At 40.8% G+C, this 13796-nt stretch overlaps 2 protein-coding genes across 2 annotated transcripts; both read right to left on the reverse strand.

Annotated features, from left to right (window-relative positions):
• Nucleotides 1–1140: 1140 nt before the first annotated feature.
• On the reverse strand, nt 1141–5839 carry LOC104419564 (MLO-like protein 10). Its single transcript, XM_010031266.3, has 15 exons — nt 5490–5839; nt 4946–5003; nt 4648–4856; nt 4233–4349; nt 3733–3793; nt 3538–3626; nt 3367–3441; nt 3192–3280; nt 3037–3086; nt 2922–2962; nt 2664–2837; nt 2364–2399; nt 2204–2271; nt 1959–2019; nt 1141–1846 (listed from the first exon to the last, which is right to left on the reverse strand). Exons 1-15 carry the CDS (start codon nt 5622–5624, stop codon nt 1397–1399), a joined length of 1713 nt encoding a protein of 570 aa, XP_010029568.2. The 5' UTR covers nt 5625–5839; the 3' UTR covers nt 1141–1396.
• Nucleotides 5840–8769: 2930 nt separating this feature from the next.
• LOC104420747 (MLO protein homolog 1) lies at nt 8770–12260 on the reverse strand. The gene is made up of 14 exons (XM_018862623.2): nt 12135–12260; nt 11892–11949; nt 11547–11785; nt 11337–11453; nt 11166–11226; nt 10973–11058; nt 10743–10817; nt 10467–10555; nt 10304–10353; nt 10165–10205; nt 9891–10064; nt 9604–9639; nt 9360–9488; nt 8770–9183 (listed from the first exon to the last, which is right to left on the reverse strand). The coding sequence occupies exons 1-14, from the start codon at nt 12258–12260 to the stop codon at nt 8770–8772; spliced, it is 1695 nt and encodes a 564-aa protein (XP_018718168.2).
• Nucleotides 12261–13796: the final 1536 nt, after the last annotated feature.

Genomic DNA, 13796 nt, shown 5'->3' on the forward strand with positions numbered 1-13796 from the left:
ATCATCATCATCATCATGGTCGTCGTCGTCATCTTTTTTAAATGAATTTATCCATTGTCATTATAACCTTTTATCGAGAAAAAACGACTATTTATATTCCTTGTGCGACATTATAATGAATCAATGACATTGAATATATATTTTAGTTTGTATCTCAAACTAGAAACAAGCATTTATTCGAATTCAAAAAAGAAGAAAAAAACAAATACGATAAAATTGAGTCTGCTGTCACACTGTAATAAAAATTAAGGAATTTCACACAATGCAACATCAATACTGGTGGGTAGTTAATTTCATCTTTTACCTTTTTATCTTTCTTTTTTTCTTTTGGCCAAAATTTTACTTAAATATTAAGGTAAATTTGTTTGAGGGATGAATGAGAAAAGCAAAAAAATGAGGTAAAATACAACTAATAAAAATATATAGATTGCTATGCATTTACCCAAAACAACTTCATACCCAATGTTGAAGTCTTTAAGCACTTGTTTAGTTGTTTGTTTCTTTCCTCGAGACTTAACTGCTGCTTTCAACTAGGGGTGCGCATGATTCCAAGGTAAAAACGAAACTGAAAAGCTGAATAAATAATTGAAGAAGTTGTCTGGTTACAGGTTCCGAGATATGCACAATAGATTTCAGGTTTCATAAATTGAGGAACTTGTTTTGATGAATAAGTTCTAGGTTCTAAATAGATAGAACCTTGAACCAAGAACGTGGAACTTAGAATAAGTTTTTGTGTTTTTATTGACTCTCGTCTTTGCGTTAAACTATCCCATGGCTTCCGTATGATGAATTTATAATTTGAAATGATTGAGATTTTTATTTTTTTAATGTTTCATTAAATATAAGTTGTGATTAGTAGTAGTCATTAAAGATGATGATTTCAATTAACAATAAGATAAAACCCGTGACAGGGTAGGTTTTAGGTTCCAAAGCATATAGGGTAGATTCAAATTCCTAAAAATAGGGAATTTCTTCCAACGAGTAAGTTTCAACTTCCAGGTAAAACTTCTATAAAACTTGGAACTTGGAAGCTAAAACTACTCACCTCTCCTTTGAACACATCACGTTCCAAATTCTTCTCAAAAGCCAAAGCTGAAAATTGCAATAAAGGGCATTCTTAAAATAAAATAAAATAAAATAAAAAATCTTTCTGGCAGATTCATGTAAGCGTTTAATATCATCACCAATTAGCGAAATGCAATAGATTTCAGCCGTTCGATACTTTTATTTTATCTATTAGACGGGAAAAGATGACTTTCGCTTGTGTTTCCTAAACTAGAACCTTTGATTTACGCGCGACCTTTATGATAAGACAAACATGCCTAACCATGTTGGTTGACCATGAATCTATTCACTATGATATGATACAATGGTACGAAGCGGGCTGCCGCGATTCTCACGGTTCTCCTGGTAGGACGACGGGCTTGACGAACGAGAAGTCGTCCCCTTCCCTGGTCCCCTCCTCTCGATGGGAATCGTCGATCTGGATAGGATGGCCATCGTGGTCGTCGTGATGATCCACCCGGGTGATCAGATTAGCGGTCGACGAGGTTGGCAATAAGGTGTCGGCGTCGTAATCGGACAAGTCGTGGTCGTCGTACGCATGCGAGCGGGTCGGGTGTCCAGTGGTTTTGAAGCGGCGGAGGGTGTGCCTGGAAGAGTTCGGGAGCGAGGGGCTCGGGCTCGGGCTCACGCTCGGGCTCGGGCTCGCACTTCTGCCGAGGGTCACGGTGGCGGTGGACTTCCCTTCCTTGCCTAGCCTCTTCTTCTTCACGGCCATGTGCCATTTCTTAAGCGCCCTTGACGTTTGCTCATCAAAGATTGATTTCTTCATGCAAGATCCCATCTGATTGATTGGATTTTTTGGTTTTTTCAATGACCATATGATGATCAATTAGCACTTAGTAATCAGTACCAAACTGTCAATTCTTAGGATGAACGAAGGGGGTGGAATTTACCTGAGTGACAAGAGCATAGAGAGGGAGAGTGACGTAGCTGCATACAAATAACACAACCACCCTGCAAAATTTTTCCAGAAAACAGAAACATTGAATCCATCAGTGGAATCTTGAAGGATCGACAAAGGTAGCGCCAAAACGCCGGAATGTCGTGGAATAGCCGGAAATGTATGAAGACCGCCGGGTTTATCAAGGGACTATGATCTACATAATATGCGGGAGATGATGGCAAAAAGAGTGTTTACCCTAAACCCACTTTGATGACTGCAAGTTTGAAGTTATCATGGAAGCAAGATTTCAACCCGAACATGTACTGCATGGAAAGAGAACCGGCGGTTTTAGATAAGTGCCGCCGCTGCCAATGAAGGCGCAGAAAGCAGGGTCTAGAGAGATAAGCTTTCATACCCAAATCCACAGGAAGTATGTTATCTGGAAGGCGTTCTGTTCAAGAGAAACAAGAAAGCACAAGCCTAAATCAGAATATACAGCAAAAGCAAGAGCAAGTCATACATCTTCCAGCAGAGTTATACTGTCATAAGACATTGCATAATCAGACACTGATCGATGAAACTGCCATTAACAAGACATCCTTCAGAAGTTAGCTGCAGGATTAAATTTTGGTCCCGGACTTTAAATAAAGTCTAGCTCAAAATGAAGATCGTCCTAGTGTTCGCGTACTGAATACGAGGGTAAGGCCTGGAGTACCTGAAACAAAGCGAAGTGGATCAGTTGAAGAAGTAGCTGAGGGCGGCCGAACCAGAAGTATTTATCTGAAGCCTGCACGAGGGGAATCCCTTGGACCACGGCATGTCTCTCGAAGATTTCGAGGGCCATCTTTGTCAAAATAGCTTGAAGCTTTGTCCCAACGGCCAACATTATCTGCAAAACATTTGTATGGTGATGTTATCGTCGTCCTTGTATACTAATCTTAATCAAAACCACGCCGAGGGAAGAGGGTCTTACAACCACAGGGATCAGCGACGCCCAAAACAGTGCCTGCCATCCTGAAAGGAAGTGCGCCGATGGTTGGGAACTTTAACTCATAATGAAAAAGCGTCTTCCAGGAAGAACAACATACCTTTGACATTTAGAAGCAAGAAGATAACGAATGACGCCCACAACACAGGGCTGGCGAGATTCCAGAAACAAATGTCAGCACAGGCCTACGTTTTTTTCAGATGCAGAGCGACGACGATCAAACTAGTAATCAAAACAACTTAAATTGCTTGTTACCTGACTCCTACGATGACCTTGAAATCGTCTTCTAATGACCTCTTGACATACTTTTGGAAGTTAAATTTACTTCCCGGTGCTAAATGGACCTGCATATATTGCATCGAGAATTCATACTTGACATAAAAGCGGTGCACTGGGATGACCTAGGAGTTGAACAGAGAGGAAGGCTTACGGCAATGAAACCGTTGCGCAGTGTCAAGTAGTCTGCCTTACCAACGGACTTGAAAAACTGCCTAAAGAAGCATCCCTGTGAATGAAGGCGCATCAAAGAAATCAAATGCAAATCGTCTCATGCTACCATAGTGTGTCATCAGGAAAATGCCAGACGTTAGCCGCGACTTACAATGTAAAAGAAGAAGGGGATCCTCGTCCAGAAACTGGTGTGCGCTCTAACGAAGGAGGTCTCATGAGTGAGCCTGAATCGAGATGGATCTGCGTCGTCATCAACAAGTCAGACGTGAATTAGCAATAATAAGAACAAGGGTATGAGATTTCCTGCGGCTAGATGGAAGTGTTCATCTTTTTGTGGACACAATACCTGTGGAGAACTCGTAGTCGTGGGACAAGGTTTCTTGCTCCCATTGCTTCCAGCCACGAATCTGCCCACGATACACATCGGTGGTGAGTTAAAGTACAGATAGTCAGGAGCATCTCGTTTCAAATATTGAAAAATGCAAAAAACTATCGACAGCACCTCGTGTCACATATTCTGAGAATCAGATTTAAGAATCGATAGGAGTTTCTGCTAATAGAGGTGCAATTACAGATTGGGCCAGTCTGACAATTTCGAATGGTAGTTGAAGCATGGTGTCTTATCCAATTCTTTATGATCAACGAAATCCACAAAACACAGAAAGCCATTGGCTCGATTCTTAGATTGATTATCATGGATTCGAACAATTATTCCAATGTTAAACTTGCTATCTTGTTCTAAGAATTATGATTGCTTCTATGTCTGTCAAAAAGAATTGCCGATCATATCCATCTCGACAACTGGCAGTGCGCTCAATCTCTTGTGCACAAAACATCTTTACAAACCTTCAGTCGCCCGAGCATCATTGTGACTGCGCTGTACAGCACGTGAACGACAGCCAAGAAGAATATTAGGATGTGTAACTGATGCAATCCGTTGACAGATATAAGCGGTTCTTGCCCCTGCAACCAAGAAAAGAATGCTGAGGTAAATTCAGGGGATCCTACAAAAGCAATGCGATTTTCAGGGGAATGAAAGCAACGATTACTATTTGAAGACCGAGGGAGAAAATGGCATGACGACAGCAAGAATTTTGTAAGAATTTGATTTAAGGAACGAGTTCAGTAAATCTGTACTAGGGGAAGAAAGGTCTGATTGCAACTCTAGTTGCAGCAAGCATTTTTCAACTATAGCTCAAATTAGAGTTTGACATATCTGATGAAAAGAACAAACATGGAAAAAGCTCATATCACGCAATACCTTCTCGCAACTAGGAGCATAGCTGCCAGCAGCCAAGGATCTCCTCTCGTACCATAGAAGTTTACGTTGTCCTCCTTTCGATTCATCGTATTTACTGTCTTTGCGGCAGGGCAGCATCGTGTCTGCGACCTTTTGGGGAACGCATATACTAGATACATAACTCTGACCAAAAGTGAGGAGTAATGAAATGAAGCCCAGAATCATCAGCTCTGCACACAAAAAATGGGGATAAACACCCAAGTCCAAGCATATCTAATATCAGAAACAACAAGCGCAGAGTCAATATCCGCCGTCCTACCTGATTTGACCTTGTCCAGAGCCTCGTATAAAGCTCTCTTGTGCCTCTCTGTGAGCCACTGAATTGCAAGCCCAGTTAGGAACAGAGCTCAAACACCAGACCAACTGCTTAATAGTTCATCAGAGTAACAAGGCCATATTTTCACAGTCGATATCCAATCAAATAAGCAGATTGTTGCCACGCCAAGCTACTATTAGGAAGATTTTTGTTTTTGGACGATACGGGTATCCGAACTTTGGACTCTGAGTAATCTATGTACGCAAACTGTTCAGTCCACACGTGCATATTCGAGTGAAGACTCTAAACACGAAGCGGTGGCCTTTTGGTTACTCTAAGTGGAAATTCGCGTCATGATGAATTGGATAATTCAATTTCTTTTCAAATGAAAAAAAATCTTCCATTATCAAAGGACCTCTTTTCTGTCGCTCAGGAGGCAAGAACAGATAGGCGTAAAAGAAAGAACGGCCGAGCAGCACTAAGAAACGTACCGAAACGTAAACATAATAGAGAAGAAAGAGAGAGAGGGACAGAGTCGTGAATTCACCGTTCCAATTTTGTGCAGCAACTTCTCCAGCACGAGAGAGATGAAGATGAAGGCGGCACAAACAATCGCCACGGCCCATGTCGGGGTCTGGGTCAGCTCTCTCGTCTGTGAACCGCTGCCGCCTGATACCGCCATGGCCTTCTTTTTTTCCTTCTCAAGACCGGAGGAAGACCCGGAAGAGGCTTTTCTCAAGTTCCTAACGAATTAATGTGTGGTCAAGCTTGCAATTACTGCAGGAAGAAGACCGAGCTTATATCCGTGTGCCACGTAGAGATTTTTGAAGAGAAGTAAAGGCTCGAGTAAAATTCATGCACGGGGAGGGTTTTCAAAACATTAAGGAGATATTAGCGTCTTTCTTGGGGTGGTCCTGTCTGTTTTTAATGGGCGAATGGCGGTTTTTCGCCTTTGTCTGTTTTTGCCCAGAAGTCCACGCTTTGGTCCCTCGTTAAATTTAAAGTAGGGGAGAGAACGCGTAGCAGACCGAGCCTTTGGGAACTTAGAAATATCTAAGAGCAAGTTGATGATGAATCAGTATTCTAAATTCCATCCTGAGTAATCGCCGTCTAGACGGGGTCGGAAGCAAGATTCCAACACGGCCGAGCTCGAAACTCGAGTAGCGAATTGCAGTTGACCTTTGGCCCCAAGTTGCCCCGTGACGAGGCGTGCGGTCCCGCAAGATTGCTGATGCATATCTTACCTTTTTTTGCTTGCATCAGATTCGGAGGGAAATAGGATGAGGTCCGCCTTCAATAATAGAAACCCTTCGTCGATCTTCGAATTTTTTTTCTCTTCTCTTTCTTTAATCCTGTCTTTTTCCGCCTACTCTAAGAGGAGTTACCGACTGGTGCAGGCAGTACCGAGTCGTTGTCAGGACTAATCAAAAGGGTTGTTGTGTGATTTCTTCAATTGCACAGACAGATCATTAGAGGGATTGGGAAAGGGTCGTTTATTCCTATCTAAACATCTCCAAAATGTTCTCATCGAGATTATTTTAACAGCAATGATGCATTCACATGGCGTTGGGAGTGCGAGGTAGGGCCATGCATATGTTTAATGTTATCACATGCGTTGTCACGGCATTTCGATGATGAACGAAATTGCCGAATTCGGATTGGGATGGGATTCTCGAGACTTATTAGAAGGTAGTCTGTAGTTGTACCTTTCAGACACCAAAGGGGTGACTATAATTTTAATAGTGTTGGTCAACACAACCAAAGTGGTGATAATAATTTGACCAGTCAAATTGGTTTGCCGGTCTGTCAATTTTCAAATGTTGAAGATGTAAGGTCGATGGCCTGATTGGTACCATCCAATGTTAATATTCCTGCTAGGGCTAACATACCGGCTAGCAAGACCAACAATACTACCTCGAAGGCAAATGACCAACCAATTCCACAATTGAACCCAATACAGTTCGTTGAAAAAGTTCAACAATTACAGAGTCGTTATCATATCTATTCAAATGAAACCATATTCCAAATGGGTCAATAAACAATCTTTTCTAAGAAGTTTCAAAATGCTAACTTTGCCATTTTTATGGGCAAAGATAAATAATCAACTATCAAACGTATTGTTTGATCAATAGCTCAGTGTGGAGAAGCATGAACAAATGAGTCTTTTAAACATATATTATTTTCTTTATCGTTGTCAAAAATTGCTTTTACCTGTTATCCTAATCTACCACCTAATTTGGTGTGTAATTAGGTAGAGATGGAAAGACGATTCCGTTCTTAATTTTATAGAGCAATACTAGAACTATTGGGTATTGATTTGGCCGAACTTAATCAATATAATAATGACTCAATCGTTCATTTTGTTGCTTAATTTAGGAAGGATAGGAATAAATGCCTTGCTTCATTCTCAAAAAAGAGATCTCACGAATTTGGCTTTTGATGGATCGAAACTCAATCTAAGAGAAAAGTTTGAAGGCCAGACTTTGCTAATCAATTTCAGTTGGCAAAGAGTGTATTTAAGTATGAGCAACTTCTCAAAGACGGAAATAAAGGGTCACCTGAAAACTTGCACAAAATTTGGCTTCAATGGAAAATTATGAGTCAAAGTATAAATTTGACCAGATAAAAACATTGAAATAAATGTGATATAAATGATGCTCAACAAGCCTTACAATATTAATCCTTAAAACCTACCAAAATAAACGAAGGATGAATGGTTGGGGCTAAAGATATTCAACTTTACTCGTTCGACATTAACAAGTTGGATGAAATCTTCAATTTACTCTTAAAAGACGGCCTGATAAAAAATTATGCTGAGTAAAGAAGATTTAGTAAACAAAAAAATTGTAAATGGCATCACTCATTGAGCCATAATACATTTAATTGGCTTATTTTCATGAAAACAATTCAAGAGGCAATTTGGCAAGGAAAAATCAAATTTACTAATGATAAGGAAGCATACAGTGACCCTTAATTATCTAATTTAAAAGAATTGGATGATCGATGAATTATTCAATTTTTTTTTTTTTTGAAGGGGTATATGTTGATATCCAAAAATGACAATTGTTTGGTTATAATTGACAAATGACAGACTTAATCGATTAAAATAGAGTTTGATGAACAATAAAAGTTATCGATGAAACAACTAGTCGACCACTTGAAAAGCATCAACTAGAAAGAAAGTTTTCTATGAGGCAATCGATGCAAAAGCATAATTGCTAGGTCATTTTATTTATTGTCGGAATATTGTGATTTTTGTAACTTTTGGTGGATAAGTATTGTTATAATTCCTTATAACCACAAATAGGATGATTTGTTTTGAAAATAGGATTACGAAGTTATCCTTCCAAAATTCAATAACCATTTCTAACCGTCGATTATAGGCTTTAAATAACCACATCATACCCCAATCAATGACAGAACTCATTTTACTTTTTCGCAATTTATTTTTCTTGCATTGACAGCCTCTGTACCTTTTAAATTTCTTGTTATTTACTTTCTTGTCCAAAAATAACGAAAGACTTTTACGACCGGTGTTGGTTCACTCATCAATCCATCCATATTCTAAATAATATTTGGTAGTCATTCTGACAAATTAGATATAAAAGGATGGAACAGTGTTATATGTATCTAAGGGAATGGATCCAGCGCATGGAGCGCTTGTCTGTCCCTATGGCTCAACTAATTGACAGAAAACATCTGTTACAACAATCGTTCAGGCGAAAATAAACTGAATCTATTGAAAATAATGAACTTAACCTGTATATTTGTCCTACCCGCTTGTGTACCCATGACCAAACTACCTTTGACAGAAAATCTGATCTTCCTTAACCATGAGAGAATGAGAAATCATTCTGAACATCACCCTCCTTTTGGCGGGCATCGTTGTTGTTCTGTTGCCCTCCTTGTTGATCTGGGATTTGTTGATGATGGTCAGGGAAATGGGCTGGAGGAGGGCCTTCGTAATCAGAGAGCTCGGTCTCAGAGATATAGCTGCTGGGAGAGTTGATCACGCTCTCCAAATCATTGGTGGAGGAGTTGTGCTTGTGCTTGTGGAGCAAGTGCAGGGGTGATGAGCCACGGCTCGGCGTGTTGTCCGGACTCATGAACCCTGAGCGCGACACTGATTGGTCTCCTTCCTTCTTCCTCTGCTTCTTCCTCTCCCTCGCCACTCTCTGCCAGTTCTTCAGCGCCTTTGCCGTCTGCTCCTCGAATATTGCCTTCTTCATGTGCGACCCCATCTGCATCGAAACATGTTAGCTTGCCTCGTTGTTCTCATGCTCGTCCCTAGATAGTTATGCCACGAGTCCATTCAACACTAATGTCTGAGTCTTTCCGTTAGACGCCTAACTTGTTCATTTGAAGCTATTACCTCCACTAGGTAATGGGACATGGATTAGGACTAGTGAGTACTCACTTGGGTTACTAGTGAATAGAGAGGGAAGGTGATGTAGCTGCACACAAATTGAAGGGCCACGCCGAGCAAAACCCTTACAAGGATCTCGGCCTGTCTCTTGTGGAAGCACGAATTCAAGCCGAACTCATACTGCATTTCGGAGGTCAGTTGAGGTCAATTGACACAAAACAAGTCACTATCATTATAGAAAGCACGCAATTCACAGAAGGAAGATAGGCGAATGCGAATCGAAGAGAAGGATTACCCATGTCCAGAGAAAATAGGATATCTGAAATGCATTCTGTGCAGAACAAATAGAAAGCAGTCAGATATAGGACTCAGACAGATTTCAGCTTCTTCAAAGGATGACGATCATTCTTTCTATAACGACTTTGGAAAAATTTATGAATCTCTTTTGCACGATCTTTTGGCTAATTTCTGTGCATAAATGCATGTGGTTGTGTTTCTGTCTAAATAGATTCACTAGTAGTCAAACTATGAATTTTATGACGGATGAAAATAACTTGATCATCAATCAGATATTTCCATTACCTGAAACAAAGTTAAATGTATCAAGAACAATATAAAGTCCGGCCGGTTGAACCAGAAATACTTATTATTGGGCTCTACAATCGGAGCTCCCTTCACCACGGTGGTTTTATCTTGAATTTGATGAGCCATCTCCATTATAATGAGTTCGAGCTTGGTACCAACTAGCACGAGTGTCTGTCAAATGTATAAAGGTCAAAGAACTTATCTCATATCCAATATCTATCAATTGATATTGTATTTATCCGTGCCTTAGAACATGAAAAATGTGTCTTACTGCTAGAGGTATGAAAGAGATGATCGAAAGGGCATAAGTGTCTGCAAAATAACAAGGCAAATCATTCTGTTATTACAAATCTTGAAATTAATCGTGACAATGCATATGGGAGATGGTGGTTCGCCCAAAACTGTCTTACCATAGATATTGGAGAGCTCAAATAGGATACAGCAAGTCCATAAGGGTATACTGCGAGAAAGAACACATGCTGTGAATAACTTACAAAAACGGTTAAGTCTCATTCATACGCTCCAGGTGTCTGAAATGTCAATGAGGCGACATGATAAGGGAAAGAAGCTGACCTGATACCCACAACCACTTTGAAGTCATCTTCCATGGACCTCTTAATGTATTTGTGAAAGTCAAATCTACTGTTCGGGGCTAAATGAGCCTGAAAAAATCCACCGAGCTTGTTAATATGAAAAAGGACCTAGTTCTAACATGAGGAAACAGGACACCTTAATAAATATCAATTGCCACAAGCATGGTAGTTGTCTCTATAGTCTTGCTAGATGTCTTATTGAACACATAAGTTAGACTGTTTGGAAGAAAACACCGAAGCATGGAAAACAACTTACGTTGATGAATCCAAGCCTCATTGTCAGATAGTCAACCTTTGAGACTGAACCAAAGAACTGCCTGAAGAATGCTACCTGCGAAATTCCCAGATGCTCTCTGTCAGTCAGTGAATTGCACATCGATGTTCAGAATTAGACTGGAATCATTGTTTATCCAATGAAGGCCTGGCGAATTCATGAGCAACTCTACGGGAACATCATTATAAAGGTCTAAGAACAAAGCATCTTACAATCCATCTGACACCAGGAGTTGTCGAAAGGCCACTATGTCGTCTAACGAAAGATGTTTGATGAGTCAATCTGAATCTTGAAGGATCTACAAGAATGACCAACAATACGAACATTGGTTGAATAGTCCGGCCTTAGAAGTCCTGTACTTTTTAAGTAGGAAAAAGAAAATAAAGCTGGCCTCTAGATGATTACCATTGCTAAACTGATACTCCAGGGAAGTAGTTTCCTGTTCCCATGCCTTCCATTTCTTCATCTATTCACAAAATTTAAATCGAATTGGTACTTCGTCATTGATCAAACTAAACAAAAGTTTAAAGACCTTTCAAAGTTTCATTTAATTAAGGATAGGATGAAGTGTCGTACTTTGGCTTTTGCCAGGCAAATGGTGATGACGCTATAGAGAACATGAAAGACAGCGAGCACGAATATGAAAATGTGCAATTGGTGCAACCCTGATGCCGAAATCAACGGTACCTTGTTCTGAAAAAAGCAATCCATTAACCACGGTCAGAGAAATCATTCGCGGAGGAGAACTTTTACTTTCTGTTGAGATAATTTATGTATTCCTCTTACATGTTTGGAACAATGGTCACCAGTGTCTCCAGCAGCTAGAGATCGTCGCCATGGGACATCCTCATCGTACCACAGCAATTTTCTCCTGTCACCCTGATCTTTGTCTTTGTCGGGCTTCTCCGAGTCCTCCTTTTTACAAGGAAGCATGATCTTCGCATATTTCTCAGCAATACATATCATAGAGATCGGTTGCGTACCCACAGTGATGAGCAGAGATAGGAAGCCCAATAGCATCAGCTCTACAGAATAAAATAGTAATCAACGCAGCTTCAGAATCAGGCTTAAGTGCTCAAAAATGCCTCGAAAGCAGAGTTAAGATAGAGAATTGCGACATGCATTAGTTACCGGATTTTATTTTCTCTAAAGCCTCGATCATGGCCTTCTTGTGGCGTTTCTGAAACCACTGTCACAGTTGAATGATCAATATCAGAAAGTGACCCGACCAATGATTTCGCATAAAGCAAGTATTCAAGCCATCACTTTTGTCCAATCAGTTTCTAGTAGTGGACTTCAGGACGTGTGAAACGCCAAGAATCCACAAGTCAAGACTCGACCATATAAGTCGCTCATTTTGACCAAAGATCTCACCTTTCCAAGAGAATGAATCCCGTGCTCGATTCCAATCGAAATGATAACAAACACGGCAGTCACGAGTGCGACTGCCCAAGTGGGTGTCTCCTTCAGTGACCTCTCATCTCCTGCTTTAACAGCCATGACTGATCAAAACAGCACTCTCTATCTCCAGGACTCAATTCGCCAAGTTCAAGAAACCTCTGCAGCAAGAGCTGCTTTCGAGTTTTCGCAGAAAAACTCAGGCAAGAAATGCACATTCATGGTCCTGGAGCGCCTTATATTTGTAAAGCATGCCGATAAACAAACAAAAACGCTGCCGGCTTGCTCGCTGTTCCCATATCAGGCAAACCACAACCGCCGATGTTGACACGTTAATCCCATCACTAGAGCCAAAACCAAGAAGAGTTTTTTAACATGCCCCGAGCAGTATTATACTATTCATCCCAAAATCTTGAGGCTAATCACGATAGGATCAGCGATCACGATATCGTGATTGGCAAAGCTGAAGTATGAATCAGTCTTAAAAAGTTAAAAGGGTCCTATGCAATGGAAAGCTCCTCTCTTGGCTTCAACCGGGCCTCGTGGAATTGGTAACTCAGGAGGAACTAAAGCGTGTGTTTCGGCCGCTTCTTGTCGACATTGTTCTTGTTCAGCCATTTTCCGCATTTGAATAATGTTTTGGCAGAGACCTTTCGGCTAATTCCATGGGGCCATCTTTGTTTTAGCCTCTTCTTGCAGGGGCGTTTGGTCGAACAAGAATCTGGGACCGAGTCTTCGGTCCTGGCCGTGTGCCACGTGGCGCTCTGCATGTCGTTTACACGTAGAGATTAAGCTAAAAAATTGTCCTTTTGCTTCTCCCATGCATTCATAACACATGACGTTTCTTCATATTTCTGCTTTCTGATTTGTTGGGATGATTATTAAAAAGAGGGTGAAAACTCACGTCCTTGTAGTCGCCGATGTACGAACTAGTCAAAGCTGACAATGTCTCATGATGACCGATCTTACGATTATACGTGCAACCCCTCTTTGCTCCAATCGTGCATTTTTGTTATTATTTGCCCTTCCCGCATGAGTTAACCCCTGATTTAAATTAGGTCTTTACTTATGAATTGTATCTCTTGTCGGACGTGGGACTTGAGGTATTGTAAACTCGCGATGAGGACTCAGTTCGATGAGAGCGAAGGGCGATTGTCCGGCCAAAAGATTCGAGCGCACAACACATAAGATTGAGGAAGAGTTGCCACATGCGCGAAACTAAAAATATTTCTCAATTTATGTCGGGTTATTAACGATGTAAATCTAGTGTTGAAACTCCAGTACTAATCAAGCTTAGGTGATGAACGTTCCTATTTCTCACCTGAGCCCCACATCACAGTTTTCCAGTTGACCAAGGTGGCAAAAGGTGCCATTTTTGCACGAGGCAGATTCATCGTTTAGAGGAGATGTATTCTATGTGTTGATAACCCATGAAGGTGGCATTATTGCCTGCCCTTCCTAATAGCGGTATGCAAAACAGGCCGTCCAAACTAGTAACCGTCCGGACCGAACTGAACTAGCCGGTTGAGTTCAATTCTCAAGAGCATTGTTTGGTTCTCGATTTCTAAAAGTGAAACCAGGCCAGGCAATCTGATTCTTAATTCCAAGAAAGAAACTAGACCAAACCAATTAGGCATA

The sequence above is a fragment of the Eucalyptus grandis genome, chromosome 9, assembly GCF_016545825.1.
Source record: "Eucalyptus grandis isolate ANBG69807.140 chromosome 9, ASM1654582v1, whole genome shotgun sequence".
In the NCBI taxonomy this organism is placed as follows: Eukaryota; Viridiplantae; Streptophyta; class Magnoliopsida; order Myrtales; family Myrtaceae; genus Eucalyptus; species Eucalyptus grandis.